General features: G+C 42.1%; 1 protein-coding gene across 1 annotated transcript; it reads right to left on the bottom strand.

Moving 5' to 3' along the window:
• Positions 1–9,065: 9,065 nt before the first annotated feature.
• Positions 9,066–14,042, bottom strand: LOC116727632 (transcription factor Sox-9-A-like). Its single transcript, XM_032575164.1, has 3 exons — positions 13,186–14,042; positions 11,881–12,131; positions 9,066–11,093 (listed from the first exon to the last, which is right to left on the bottom strand). Exons 1-3 carry the CDS (start codon positions 13,623–13,625, stop codon positions 10,294–10,296), a joined length of 1,491 nt encoding a protein of 496 aa, XP_032431055.1. The 5' UTR covers positions 13,626–14,042; the 3' UTR covers positions 9,066–10,293.
• Between the last annotated feature and the right edge of the window lie 1,522 nt (positions 14,043–15,564).

Raw genomic sequence — 15,564 nt, forward strand, 5'->3', positions numbered from 1 at the left:
TGATGTTTCTTTATATGTTTTCTAACACTGCACTAGAAACTAGACCAAGAATAACCTGCTAAGGTTTTGTGTTTTTGGAGCGCAGTGGGTGAAGAAAAATTGCTGATTCACACAAACATATAGGAGCCCGGCTCCTACACATGCAGAGTCACCGCATGAAGCATCAGCTCTGCGCTAACAGATAAGGAGAGCTTTGGATGGTGACACCAACTATCCGTCACGCAGGCTTATCTGTCAGCCATGCTGGGAGGTTCGACACGACGCGACCAGATGGAGGGAGGGAAGGAAAGGGGGGAGCGAGGTGAAGGCTGCCTCTGCTGTTCTGAGAATTACTCCCAATAACTGTTTGATGTAGCAGAGAGAAGAGGGTGAAGAACAGAGAACTAGTTGTTCTTTCACAGCACATTATCAGTTAATTAAAGCTATAAAGGCACAATTTTGTTAAATGATTTTATGAAAGCATGTGTTTTTCAGCAAGAGTAATGTGTGACAATAAAACAAAAATCTATCAACGTCGGTTGAGAAGAGAAATATTTTTTTTCTCCCTTTTTCCTTGCAATATTTTCGACATTTACGACTTCTGGTGTTGTCGAGTATTCGGCGACTTTCAGCTGATCCCGAAACCCCCCACAATCACTGCGAACCGCCGCGCCAAGCGCCAGATTTGTCCTAGACAACTTAAGACAAGAAATACTTGGAAACTCAACATTGTCCATTCTGAGTCAATTTTAAAAAAAAATCAAAAAAATCTCACTTTTAAATGTGACCAGGGCCAGTCCAAGATTTTCTGGGGCCTAGAGCAGAATACAATTTGACGGCCCCCAACCAGATTTGGTTGGCCAAGTTTAAGAACAATCACTGATGATTGGTTTTACAAATTCTTTCAATTTTAAATGTTGAACAATATCAAATATAAATCAGATGCTTAATTAAGTAATTCTAATCAAAAAAAAATTACATCAAATTTAACGATATGCACATTCTCAACAAATAAACATTAAGCTTCTAGACTAACGGTCTGTGCAGAAAGCCCCTGAAGATCTGAATGCTACCTACATTAATCTTGCTTTTCACTTAAAGAAAAGTTCAAATGGCAACTCTAAATCATTTAGTCTTTGCTGTAAATTGATAAACTTCTGTTTTATAGATTTCAAAGGGAAATAAATGAATTGGCTAAATTGGCTATCACCTGCTAAAAGCTTCAAAAAAATGTAGAAATGAGTAGTGAATATGCCCTGCGACAGGCTGGCCACCTGTCCAGGGTGTACCCCTCCTCTCGCCCGGAACGTTAGCTGTGGATAGGCACCAGCGTCCCTCCTAACTAAGGGACAAGGGTGTACAGAAAATGGATGGATGGATGGATGGAGTAGTGAATATACATTTAGTTTTTTATTCTCTCTCTGGTTTGACCCTAAATATAAGGGGAAAGCAGCCGGTGTTGCTAAACTACAGTGAACTCAGAGTGCTGTCTGAACCCAGGGTGGGGCTGGATGTAAGCATTTAAACGTCCCACGGGAAATCAGCATGAGGGTTGCAGGCCGAGTCATGAAGCGCAAAATCGAGCTTATATTCCTCTCCTCGAGCAACATTCCGATGGTTGCAACATGCATTATCATTATTGCAAAAATGATTTCATCTTCTTCAAACCGCCGTTCACTTGAAATAATGAGGAAAGTGTGCCAGACACCGAGCATCCACCTGCGCATTAACTCTGCTGAGGTAATGACTTCCATCTTCTCCTTGCCTTTCGCCTGACATGCCTGTTCGCTTATCGTCGCTGACTGCTAAAATGTTTGTTTTCTTCAAGCAGTCATCACTACACGGTTCTCTGGACTTCCTTGCACGAGCAAAGCTCTTGGCATTATCTCCTAGACCAATGCAGATTGGTGAGTCATCACCGAATATCACTTTCATCCAATCATCCAGAGTCCAATGCCTGCTTCTCTTTAGCCCAATCCAACTTTGTTTTCTCCTCTACCTAACTGTTAATAATGGTTTCCATTTGGAGTGGCTGCACGTTCCCCTGGCGACCTTCGGTGTATTTTACAGCTTGTTCAGGAGCGTTTTGCTGTCGGTTGACTGCCTCGATGTTTTGACGTCTGACTTAAGCAGCTGTCCTGCTGTCTACATTTACTGACGTGTCTACAAGCACACTTCATATGGTGCTTGTAGACACGTCAAGCACCATATGAAGTGTAGAAATTATATGGGTATTATTTATTAAAATGGAAAAAGTCCTGTGTGTTTTAAGACCACGGATTATCTTAAGACTGTTTCTTTTCGCCCGTCTTACTTTTTTTTTTTTTTCCTTTTTCACACGATATGGTAGCCTGACCATCTGCGGTGAAAGTTAAAAAAATATATTTTCCGCATGTCTAACACCAACGTCATGAGCAATTCCAAGCACTTAGCATGCAAAGTTAAGTTAGTATTCAACAGCGTAGACAGAGTGTCTGCATATGGTAGCATGATAACTAAGTATTCAGACATTTTATTTTTTCAACATTTGAGTTTTATTTACAGAACCTTTGAAAAGTCCATTTATTTTTGGAATTTGATCACCGAGTGAAACTTATTATATAGATTAATTCCACACAGATGGATGTTTGGAAGCCTTTATTTATTTAAGAGTTAATGAAAGCATGACATTTAAAATTATAATATTACATCAGACCAGTTAAAAAAAACAACAACTTTTATTAAAAATAGAAATGGGGTCTTATTGGCATATGACTAATACCTGCTTAAAGATTGGTATTTTCCAAAGGTATTTTTAATGACAAATGAGACTCATCAGGACGTATATTCTGATTCATTCAATATGACTGTAATAGCAGTGGAGCTTAGTGTATTTCTCTTTTCCTAACTCTGGCCAAATTTTAAACACATCAGTATGAAAACTAGCCACCTTTCTAACTTCCACTCATTAACATAATGACAATATATTTTGAGTTCTACGTGACAATTTGAACATTTCGACGTTTATTTATTTTAGCAACCGTGACATTTTTTTTCGCGATTGCTTTCCAGAGTCAGAATGTTGTGCTTTTTGAATCTTTTTGTGTCATATCTGTGGAGAAGGCATGAGCCGCCTCCGTGGGTAAACCCCTTGCTTTGGTTTCACACGGCTGGCACCTTGAAAAAGGTCAAGGAAGGGAAACAGTGAGTGATGCCAGGGTGTTGGAGGACCAAACGCCATGTTCCTATAATGTGTATTATGTGTTAGGTGGCAGAATGTTTTCGTACTTATTGGAGGGAGCTCTTGAACACTCCATTTTCTGAAGCTTGACGAGCCTAATGGCTGCACTGTTACAGGGCCAAGACTCACTTTGCGGCGTATGACTGCTAATGTAGCATGGCCTTATGACAGGGGATTTCTTAAAACAGGTTTTGTCATTTATAAGTGTTAGAACGCAATGACTATATTTAGAAAAAAAAAGGTCATATTAAAAAAAAAAGGTCATGTGATGATAACACCCTGCCTAACTAGGCTTAACCTAGACATAAATTGCTAAACGGACGGGCGTCTGGTTATGGAGTATTACATTTGCACGTGGATTTGTACTTGTAAGTCAACATTTTCAGAGTTTCAGGTCTACAAACTTGAACTAAAGTTGATGTTCTAGCTCAAAAAGGCAAAGGTTGCTCAGCAATCCATTCTCATCAGATCTAGTAATAACTGATATGGTCCTATAGCACTTTATGGATTGTTTGAATTCACAACAAGTTCAAACCATTGAGTTGTATTGAAATCGGAGCTAACTTAGCACTAGACTTTCTAGACTTGGAGAAGATGACGCCCGAAAAACTCTAAAAGAAATCTTACAATATCATTGTTGACCACTAAAAATGAAAATAAAGTGCTATTTTATTGTTATATAACCAAGAACAGCCATTCTCATAATATATTATCACATTGAGAAATGATCCTTGAGAAATGTATCTCCTCAAAGTAAGAATACATTTATAGTTGAACTATTTCTTAAAGGGGCAGAATTTTGTAAATTTTTTGTTAACTTTAGATCGTGTTTTAATCTCATTCCCTCATCAAAACATACTTGGAGTGTTGCCTTGATTCTTCCATGCATGTTTGAGAAATCCTTTAATCTCCCGTGGCAACCATTCAGCTGTGCAAAACCGTCTGGGTGGGCCTAGACCCGCCTTAGAGGAGGACGCTCTCTCCCACTCAGCTCCATCAGACTAGCCAGCAGCAATTAGCAAACATCTGGTGGAATTGCACAACTGCTGAGTTCATTGTAGGAGCTACAACACTGGTAAAAATGTTGTTTTAAGGGGTTAATAGAGGAGACATTTTGTAATGATTTCCTGAAGGCGGAGTTTCAAAACGTAAAAAAATTTGAAAGAGACAGAGGTGACCCAAGATTGGGACTTTACGAACTCCAATCTAAAGACAAATTATGATAAGAAAATTACAGAAGTCCTTTTGGCAATTGCTAAGAAATGTATTGCAACAAAATGGAAATCAGACGCCCCCCTTCCAATTAAAATATGGCTTTGTGAGATCAATAGTTGTGTGACCCTAGAAAAAAATAACCTATTGGATGCAGAACAGAAGTAAGACTTTTTATAAAATATGGGAACCATTTTGAAGGTATATTCAGAACCTGCCTGCACATTGGATTGGCTGATCTTCCTGTATTTGAGCTGGACTCAACAGGATTTATGAGCGATTCTGATACCGTCTGTCTCTCAACCTAATTCCGATTCATATACATTTTTATTTCATCCTTATTGAGTGCCCTCATCCCACACCTTACCCACCCCCATCCAGTCCTTCTAGTCATTTGGTTGTTGTATTACATTATTGTAAATGTATTTTACTTTTAAGTATGTCTCATTGTTTGAATTGTGCTTTATTGTGAACCAATTTTGTCCTGCCAGTTAATACTTGTGATGCCCTGGAAGGCTTACGAAGGTAGAAGATAAAATGAACTGGAAGACAATTTGTTTCCATCTGTAAGAGTACTCTGGCTTCAGAGAGCATTTATTTAGCAGCAAAGGGACCATTGCTAATAACACAAACTCTATTTTGTTAAATCACACTAGTGAAATCACTTTGCAGTTAAGCCAAACTACAGACAGAACTCTGCGTTCCATTTGTAAAGTGTTGTTTTTAAGACATGTGTTTAGTTTTGTCTGTCTGTGCGAATGTGCATGCATCATATTACATCTATGTCGTTTGATGTTCCAGCCTAATTTAGGAGACGGTTGTCTTTAATCCTCCATGAATGGAGTTAGTCGTCTCTTGTGTCCAAAACCTGCCAAAAGAAACCTTTTGATCGCCGAAGAAATATTTTTACAAACTTCACGGACATTGTTCCGTTGTTCCACTTAAACCTCCTCCTTTAGTTAAGAAAGCCACAAGTTATAAAAGGATTCACAAGGCTTAGAAAGTTTCTTCAGCAGCTTCAGTTGTTTTTTTGTTGTTGTTTTTTTCCAGTCAGGAAAAGCAAGAGACTGCATTAAATTTTTTGGAGTTCATTTAATTGTTTTTCAGGAGCAGGTGGGATAATGGGGTAAACGAAACGACACGAGACAGAAGGGAATGTGGAGCTGCTGCTGTGAGACGTCGTCATCTGAAAAAGTCATTAGCCGCTTGCAGGATTCACATGGATGGTAACAAGCCGGGGACAGATGACATGTTTCTCATGGATGTTTTCCACAGAAAGCAGTCACATCATTAAAGGAGCGTGAGCTCCAGCTCCTGGTGACCGGCATGATCAATAGAGCTTCAACTTTAGCAGAGCTCCAGCGTGTTGCATCGTCTTTGCGACAAATATTCGTTACTTCATTCTAAGAAGGCGGGGTTAACAGAATATCCCAGTGTTGTCATAAGAACAGCAAAATCAAATCTTCTCAGAGGACCCGTGCTCTACTCACATAGATTCTGAAGCAGGAATTGGAGTTTAATGGTCAATGGTTTGCTTGCAGAACAAAAAAAAGGAAATGTAGGTTTTTGAATTAGGGGTTATGCTGCAGAGATGCTATTTGATCTAGAGGTCCACCGATTGGAGTCTTATGGCCAATCAATGATGACTGATCTTTAAGAATCCTGGAATGCCGTTTTTTAAAATCTATATCGCATGAAAGTTGCTGAGTTAGCAGCAGGGAGGTGACTATTGTTAACTGCAAAAGTGCAGACATGACCTGGTGGGCCGGTCTATATCAGCCAAACCTCTCTCACACCAGAGCAGAAGAGGACAGTGGTTGATTTATTCTACCTTTCCCAAAGTAAATAAGATAAGTGGATATGATCGGCTTACCATTGTAAGTATCAACCGATCTCCCAAAATTAAGGAAATCTGGGCTGATTTATCGACAGGTCGATATATCGGTGCACCCTTACTTTGATCCCTTTTCTTCCTCACTTTCCAAGCTTTCAGTCCTGAACCTGAACCGTAGAAGTTACCTTAAAGAGGTGAAAACATGTCAGGAAGCATCAAATAGTTGTAGTTGTTTTGGGATAAGTAGGACAGCATACAAGCAGGTCAGTATAGCTGACCAGACTGAAAGATCTGTGGTCGAGTACAATTGGTGGGTATTCACTATTGTTGGTTGGTTGTGGCAGCACCATAAGCCTATGACGTTTCCACAGATAATTAGTGTGGAAATATGAGATAAGTATCTAGGAAGCATGTAACAAAGACTGTCCTAAAGAATGATTGATTACAAGTAGAGTTGTAGACGATCAAGTGCTGAAATTCCGTCTTAGGTACTTTTCTTCTGCTGGCTTGCTCAATTTATAAATCTTTATAAGACACTTCATACAGTGTACAGATGTAACGCAATGTACATTGAAGAGAAGAGATTAAAAACAAAATTGTATTCATCTCCAATAATTTGTGGTCGACCTAAACAACAAGGTGCAGCATCAGACTCTCATACCAGCCCACTCTGGTTTTACCAGGACTTGGACAGGCTTCCACACCGACTTCGGTGAATCCTTCCTATGGGATATAGTGTAGCATACAGTGGAGGTGATTTCCTTGCCTAGCACAGACTCTCCCTCGGCTCCAGCCTGGTGTCAACAGGGAAGACTTGGTATGAAGTCTGACACGGTGGCCTGTGATAGGCAGGAAGATGTTAACTGGGCCAGATGAACAACCAGAGACGGTCATGGACTGAGGAAAAGACAGCTTGCTATTCTTGCCGATCTGCATTTCCTTGTCACAGAGTTTGTTCACTTCATTATAGGGACTGGCTGATACTTGACTCACAGCTAGGAGACCTAAAGTAGCCAGTCTGAGTCGTTTGACATAAAAGCTCTCAAAGATGTGAACGATGGATAAAAGCAACAAAAAAGGTCTACAAATGAAGTAAGACATGGATATTCTGTGAAACTTTTGCCAGAAACTTTTTTTTGCGTCTCTGGCATATTGATGTTTAGCTTAACACCCAACCTGAATGACGAAATTGTCCTAATCAAATCAAAATTGTCTCATCTATCAACTCTGCTTTTTTCTGAAATCGCGTTGCATACTAGTTCTACTAGGAAATCCCAGGCATCCTTCTCCCCAGCAACACATTTAAGCTCATTCTGCAGCATCCCAAAGTTTTACCCGGCATGAAATGATTTATTGAAGAGTTTTGCCTCTTCATCTCCTCCAATAACTACAAACTCCCCTGTATGGGTTCTTGATCAGATGGCCTAACCACTTCTGCTCCTGTGGATCTCCAATCTAATTAAGATAAACTAAGTTTGTTGAGTTGTAGTTTCCATGGTTAGAGTAAAACAGAGGTCAGCAACTACAGCCTGTGAGTGCCACTGTCCTGCAACTCTTGGATAATCTCCTAAGATCCAGATGGTTTGATAGCAGTTGCCTCTGGCTATTCTCAGAACACGTAGTTCTAATTTGGAGCCCTGCAAAGTCTTAATGAACAGCGTTTGTCCCGTTGCTGGCTCTAAGACGATACTGATCGTGGGTGACGATGCTGCCCGCCTGGTACTGAACCAGAACTAATCACAGAGGCATGGCTGCTGTGACGTCAAATGCTCCCTGTGACGGCGCCGACTGCTGCCCGCCGCGCCGGTTATCACCCGATACCCTCCCAGCTGGCTGGTTCGGCTCGATACGGCTGACAATTAAGGACCACACCATTGTTGGAGCCGCGGGGGCATGGCAGGCCCCGGCTGTGGTGAGAGCAGAGCAGGGAGGGTCATGAAAGAAATGTTACTCTCATCAATCTCTGAGGTCATTGCTGATGCAATGACATGCGGCGGTGTAGGGTGGAGTGACAGCCTGTGGAGCTGGGAATTGTTTTCGGAGGACATTTGGTTTCCGCATATTTATTTATTTATTTTCAAAACATATCTTGATTTAAATGTTGACTCTCCCATGTTGAGCAAATTAGTTTTAGCTAATACTGAAACTTTGGAAAGGTCTGGTAAATGTTCTGACATCAGTCAGTTAAGGCCATACAACATTTCTCTGTTGGATTTAGGTCCATACTTTGACTAGGCTACTCAAACGCTCTGAATTTTGACAAATTATTTGGATCATTGCCCTTCTTCGTAAACCAAAGAAGGGTAATGTCAAGTATCGGTTCTATCCCAGTTGTGAGCGTCTCTGTTTTGGACTGATCCTCAACCTGAGGAGTGAGCTGAAGAGAAGAGCAAAACATAGGGTCTCAGAACGCTCTAGAAAGGGTCAAAGGTCATTCTGCATGGTACAACCTTGTGAAATGTTAGAGGACAGAATATGTGTTGTGCTATTAGGTTAATGGGAGTGATACTGTTAACAACTGGGCACCAATAATTGGGCCACTATTGGCATTGTAAAATGCAAATATTTTCTCAACATTTGGTTTTTCTCATCAAATAAATGGAATAAAACCAACAAACAACCCAAAATAAAACAATCTTGAGTTGCCTGATGACCCCCTGTAGTTTCCAGTTGAAAGGAAAAAGAGTGAGAAAATCAAAAGAAAGGGTGAAAACATAACCGGCTTCCAAGAAAAATAAAGAAAAACTAAACGTTAAGGCAAATATTCCTTCTTGACATCCAGAATGGAGGGGGAAAAAGTAGACTCTTTTTTTTTTTTTTATATATATATTTTTGTTTTTTATTGCAAATCCATATACAAAAAGATATCTTAAAGACATTAGAAATACATAAGAGACATCGTAGGAAATAAAAAAAAACAAACAGGAAGACAGTATCGGGCAGCGTCCGATCTTCATGAGGGAAAAGAAAAAGAAAACGACCTGCAGAGCGGAAAGGACGAGCGGTCCCGGTGATCCGACAAACAAAAAGCGCCAAACGAGTAAATATATTTATAAGAGAAATTATTTTTCCAGTTCTTTCAGCCATTGTTTTGAGTCAAACTCAAAAGAAACTGCACAACGCTATGAAACAAACTCCTTGTAATGCGCAGGGGGCAGGGAGAGGCGCATCAAAATAGAAATTTATAACATAAGATAAATAAACAACAACAAAAATTACAGCATGTACCGTTTTGTCTAAATTTTGCAAAACAAAAAACGAAAAGTGGGGGGGGAAGTTCTATGCTGTCTACATCACAAAAGACAATTCATTAGTTATAAGAATAATATGCAAAATAATTACTTTGAAATAAAGTTAACACTAGCAAATAAATAAATAAAAATGTTAAACTGGATCTGACTGACTGGGGGGGGACTTGAGGACACCAGCATGCTGTGGGGGAACAGAGTGGGGCGGAGGGGACACCCATAGGGGTTAAAGGTGACTTCCTGTCGCTGTCAAACACTCGCCACGGGGCGGTTCATTGTAATCTCAGCTGTGGCCGCGGCGGGAAAACGTACAAAGGAAAAAAAAAAAAAAAAAAAAAGCACAAACATCAAGGCACGGATGGTGGAAGGGGCTGCGGTTTCTCTCAGTGAGACGGCACAGCATTGGCATTGCATAACAGCCGCTCCAACGGCCGCGACGAAATACGATCCGAAAGAGAAAAAAAATAATAATCAGCTGGTGACGGAACCACAACGTCGGGTTCTGACCCAGCTTCCAACAGCATGACCTCTGCCTCCCCAACCCTCCCTCTGGGCTACAAACATACATAATATTAACAATTCATAAAAATCCTCACAGAGGATTCTCTTCAGTCTCTAAAAATATAGATGATTCTATTGTGATAAAATACACAAGGCACTATGTGAGGCCACCCCAAAGTCCAGCGCTCCTCTTAGAATTCAAGTCTGATTCAAGGGGAAGGACCCTCCCCCCTCCGCTTTCTTCCCCCATTTCTGACGGAACAAAGTGTGTGTGTGTGTGTTTTTGTGTGAGTTTGAGCTCAGGGTCGGGTTAGCTGGGTGTAAACCGGAGCCTGCTCCCAGTGCTGCTGCGGGCTGCCCTGTGGGATGGACGGCACCCCGGCGTTGTCGGCGATGGGCGTGTACATGGGCCTCTGGTTGGGGCTGCCCATGTAGCTGAAAGTCGAGTACAGACCGGAGCCCTGACCCGCCCCTGCCCCGGCCCCCGCGTGGCTGTAGTAGGAGGCGCCTCCCCCCTGGTGCTCAGAGTATTCGGAGTACTGCTGCGGCCTGGAGATGGCCGGGTAGGTGGACGGGGGGCTGTAGTGCTGCATGTTGAAGGGGCTGTAGGGGACGTGCTGCGGGGAACTCTGCTGCTCGCTGTAGTGACTCGGGCTCAGCTGCTCCGTCTTGATCTGGGTCCTGTGCTGCGCCTGGGCAGCGTCCGAGCCTCCGCCGCCGCCCAACGTGGTGAGGGTGATCTGCTGCTGCTGTCCCTGCTGGTTCTGGCTTTTAGACATCCAGGCCGGCTGCGGGCTGAGCGGCGCCCCGCCGCTTATGCTGTAGCTGCCGCTGTAGCTGACCGGAGTGGCGCCGACGGGCCCCGGGTGGCCGTTGGGCGGGAGGTACTGGTCGAACTCGTTGACGTCAAAGGTCTCGATGTGGGAGATGACATCGCTGCTCAGCTCGCCGATGTCCACGTCCCGGAAGTCGATGTTGAGCTGGCGCCCAACATTGCCGTCGGGCAGAGCGCGGAGCCCCGCCTCGCGCTTCAGGTCCGTCTTACCTGAGCCAACGTCGGTCTTAGGGGTGGTGGGAGGGGTGGGGGGACCCTGTGAGCCTGGAGGGTTGGAAAATAAAGGAGAAAATGTTTGTTTAAGCTGACTGAGTGATGGAGTTTGTAGTTTTTCCATCAAATGTAATAGAAATAATAATAGGGCTGAAATGATTTATCAGATTAATTGATTATTGAGATCTTCAACTGGTTTAGTGATCAATTTATCGTTAACTGGAGTAAACAGACTCAAAGAAAGGTCATTTGGTAGGTAAAAAAACAAACAAACAAAAAAACGTAACCAAAACCAAGAGATAATAATAGGGATTAATTGGATTAATTGTTATTAACCAATTATTGAAATAATCGTCAAAAACTTAAGTAATCGATTAATTAACTGAAGTATACAGACTCAAAAAAAGGCCATTTGGTGAAAAAAAAACATATTCAGAGCAGAAATTAAGCCACAAATGTACAAAAATATACACATTTTGGATTTAAGAAAAAAAAAGCACCTATTTCTGTAAATATGCTTCAGCCAAGAACTCCTCAAGTTTTAGCTTCACCCTTATTCAGGTTTACTAAAGGAATCTCATGATATTACGTTCTAGGCAATTAAATGTTTTTCCTATATATATATATACTATATTTATATTTATGTATATATAAGTTCTTTATTTTCATCTTTTAATGTATTTCTAACGTTCTATAAAAAAATGCTAAACTAGTTCAATGAAAAATCTCTAGAACGTGTCATTTTGTTTCTCGATTAATCATCAGAATAATCGATTAGTTGATTACTAAAATAATCGTTAGTTGCAGAAACGCGTTGCTGTGAGCTTGCTCTCCTCACCCGAGTGCTCGGCGGGGGAGTGCACCTCTCCCATGCTGGAGGCGGGGGAGTCGGCCTGCTGGAGGGCTTTGAAGATGGCGTTGGTGGAGATGTGCGTCTGCTCGCCGCCGTCCTCCGCCTCGCTCTGGCCGTTCTTCACCGACTTCCGTCGCCGGGGCTGGTACTTGTAGTCCGGGTGGTCCTTCTTGTGCTGCACCCGGAGCCTCTCGGCCTCTTCCACAAACGGCCGCTTCTCGCCTTCGTTGAGAAGTCTGCGGGCGAAAGGGGCAGCGAATAAAACAGTTTCAATCTGCCAGCAATGCACAATAAACAGGGGTGTATCCAAGAAGTTTTCAAAGGGGGCCCAAGGATCGTTTGGGAGGGGGGATGATAAATATAGGGTGGCACATAAAAACTAAAATTTTACTTTAAGTTACATTGTGATGCAATCATATATATGTAGTGGGTATCTAAGAATGACTGATGGATTTAAAGGTGGCATGCATAGTAAGGTATAAAAAAAGACAGGCAGAAATTGATTAATTAAACACATAAATGTAACTCATAGAGGCTTTTCCTGTTTTTTTTTTTTTTGGTTTGTTTCAGATTTATACCATGCAAAAACAACAAGTTTATAAGGATGCAAACTGGGCATGTTATTTGTGTTTACAGAACACCTTACTTTGAAATGTGATTTTTAACATTTCAGCAGGTTTTGGGTAGACCGAGATATAGAAACTAGAAAAGGTTCGCAAAGGTTAACTCCAGAATGCGAAGAAGCTTAAAAAAAAAAAAAAAAAAGCAAAACAGAAGTGGTGCCAAAAATATGAGAAGGAAGTGGGGTCCTAACTGCCCCTCTGTCCAGGCAGTCTTGTATGAATTTTTTTTAATGCATGAATTTAAGCAAAAACAGGAAAAATTTTCATTGAAACAATCAGTTATTTAACTCTATAGATGAATATTCTCTTTTTTGTTCTTTATGGAGCCCCTTATTACATTTGTGTCACTGACCCCTGGCCCCACCCTCAGCAGATACCAGGATCACGTAGTTGGATCATAATTTAGACTTTCAATATATTAAAATGATGGACAACAAACTTTCTGCTAACAAGTGCTAAAATAATCAGCTGTACTTTCATACATCAATTTACAGATTACCCTACGAAAAAACCCTTTTTAAATCTACACTGAAGCTACATTTCATACATACATAACACTTAAATTGGGATCTGGATTTTGGTTTTGGTGAGCCACCCTTACATTATTAGTGGCCCCCCTAGCAAAACCCTCTAGAGTCGCCCCTGGAAACCGGGATCCTCCACTCACCTCCACAGCTTGCCCAGCGTCTTGCTCAGCTCCGCGTTGTGGAGGTGCGGGTACTGGTCCGCCAGCTTCCTCCGCGCCGCCTGCGCCCACACCATGAAGGCGTTCATCGGCCTCTTCACGTGCGGCTTGTTCTTGGTAGATCCGTTCACGCGCACGGGCATCGGCACGAGGGTCCAGTCGTAGCCCTTCAGCACCTGGGACACGGCCTCGCGGATGCACGCGGGGAACTTATCGTCCTCGTCCTTCTTGAAGTCGCCCAGCAGCGCCGCGTCCGCGCGCCGCAGCGCGTTCTCCGACGGCCGCGTGTTCTCGGCGTCGGACCCCGAGCCGGACGGGCACGGGGAACCCGCCGAGTCCTCGGACATGCTCGGGCTCGGGGCGTCAGAGAGACACTTGTCTTGTTCCTCCGTCATCTTCAGGTAGGGATCGAGGAGATTCATGCGCAAAACCGAGCGGTGCCCAAATTACGCGTGAAATTCAGGGGGAGTCTTTTTTTTCTTCTTCTTCTTTTTCTTTAAGTTTTCTTTGCAAAACAAAAAGCAAAAAAAACAAAATCTGAACTCAGTTTCCTAAGACAGACCGACTGAGCGCATATATATACATAAAAGAAAAACAATCTTTTGTTGAGAAAATGCACCAAAAAAAAAAAAAAAGTGATACTGAGCTGCGCCGGTGCGTAAAACCAGATCTGGAGAGCGGAGCTTTGCTGCACGCCACAGTCGGAACCGCTCGTGCGAGTTTGTAACCAGCCGGGCTGAAATGAAGTGAAGCGGTGGAAGGTCTCCTCTCTGGTCCGGATGTACAAAATCCTCGCGGCGCTCTCCTGTGCGTTTAACCTGCTAAAAGCGTCTCGCGTGCTGGCTTTATAACCTGCTTATCGTTACGGGGGCTGGGGGCGGCGGGGAATCCCGAAGCTGATTGGCTCTTATGTGACGTAGACGTGAGAGAATTTGATCCCTGTACGTTTTTTTTTTTTTTTCCAGCTCAGAACACACAAATTTGTGATTAACATAAACACACAATGCGTGATGTTTTAATTTCCCAACGTTTCCTTTAAAATGAGACGTTAAATCTCACCAGTATGTTTAACACTTTGCATTTTAAAACGAGGCCAAATTGACATACTTGAAAAGAGAGAGAGAGAAAAAAAAACAACAAGAACAAATATATGTAAAATGTTTCTCTTGATGCTATAAAGTGCATGTGTTTGGCAGAAGTAGTAGCTATAAATAGTTTTTATTTTTCATAAAATCTTTCATGTCTTGTTCTGTTTAGTGACTTGCACTGCACTCCGTTGCAAATTGTGACCAGTAGGGGGAGACAGTGGTGTAGAAAACGGTAAGAGAAGGAAAGGAAAGGGAAGGGAGGGCGGCTGCAGAGCAACAGTTGCTGTCAAGCATCAGCTTCTGATTTGTGCCGCTCATCTCATTTCCAGCAGCGCAATAATCCACTGAATTGTGGATTCTATTCAATTTGCTGACTCCTCAACTTCCCCTTGCTTTTTACCTTTCCTTTTTTTCTCTCTCTTTTCTGCACTGAATGGATTTTTATCTGAGAGCACTGAAAATAGTCCAGTTACATTGGATTACACGTTTAAATCTATTGCGGAATTACACACGTATCTGAAACTTTGCTTCCAATAACCCGACTTTAAACCCATAAAAAAGGTGCTTACTGCAATTTTTTTACTCCCCTTTCTCTGTTTAGTACATATTTTTCTGTTCAAAGTGTTATTAAAGCAAAAAAAAAAAAAAACCCCAAAAAACAAAACATAATCTGTGTTTCTGGCAGGGCGCCGTAGGCAATACTAAAATACTTTCACAGTATTTTAGTTTTACTGCCGCCTACATGTGTAAGCTGCATTATAATATTGTAATTGGTCACACTGGTGCTAATTTGTACTGCTTTCCACGCTGCCTGCCAGCTAAATCTTTGGCACCGAAACCCGGAGCTTTGAAAGTAGAAGGTTGAACCTGCAAACAAACTGCAGCTTTAACTTGGAGGGTTGCAAGTCCAGCGATGGAAGTTCTGAGCCGCTGAAATGTAGCTTTAATAGGAGTCGGACTCTGTCGGTTTGTGGTGAAGAGGTCCTGATCAGTAGCTCTGCGGGATTCCTAAAGGTCTTCATCTTTGGACTGGTGCTGCTTGTTCGCTCGTTTTCTGTCCAGAACCGGATCTTTTTTTTTTTTTCATTTTATTACTTTGCTTTAACGTAGAATAGCTAGAATGGAACAACTTTTCAGTGATGTTAGAGCTGGTATTATTGTCTAAGTATATGTTGTTTGGTGTATAAGCAGATTTCTAGGGGTTTTTCCCTGTTCCCTCATCTTCCTCTCTTTCTTTTTTGTCTCTGTGTCCTTCATATTAGATATTTGAATA

This window comes from Xiphophorus hellerii, chromosome 10 (genome assembly GCF_003331165.1).
Source record: "Xiphophorus hellerii strain 12219 chromosome 10, Xiphophorus_hellerii-4.1, whole genome shotgun sequence".
Classification (NCBI taxonomy): domain Eukaryota; kingdom Metazoa; phylum Chordata; class Actinopteri; order Cyprinodontiformes; family Poeciliidae; genus Xiphophorus; species Xiphophorus hellerii.

What these genes read in the sequence shown, in the direction of transcription:
- LOC116727632 (XM_032575164.1), bottom strand. Translation starts at nt 13,625, where the DNA reads ATGAATCTCCTCGATCCCTACCTGAAGATGACGGAGGAACAAGACAAG. An exon ending in ACGCTGGGCAAGCTGTGGAG is followed by an intron (nt 12,132 to 13,185) that starts GTGAGTGGAGGA and finishes TTTCGCCCGCAG; the next exon opens with ACTTCTCAACGAAGGCGAGA. An exon ending in CTCCCCCGCCGAGCACTCGG is followed by an intron (nt 11,094 to 11,880) that starts GTGAGGAGAGCA and finishes CCAACCCTCCAG; the next exon opens with GCTCACAGGGTCCCCCCACC.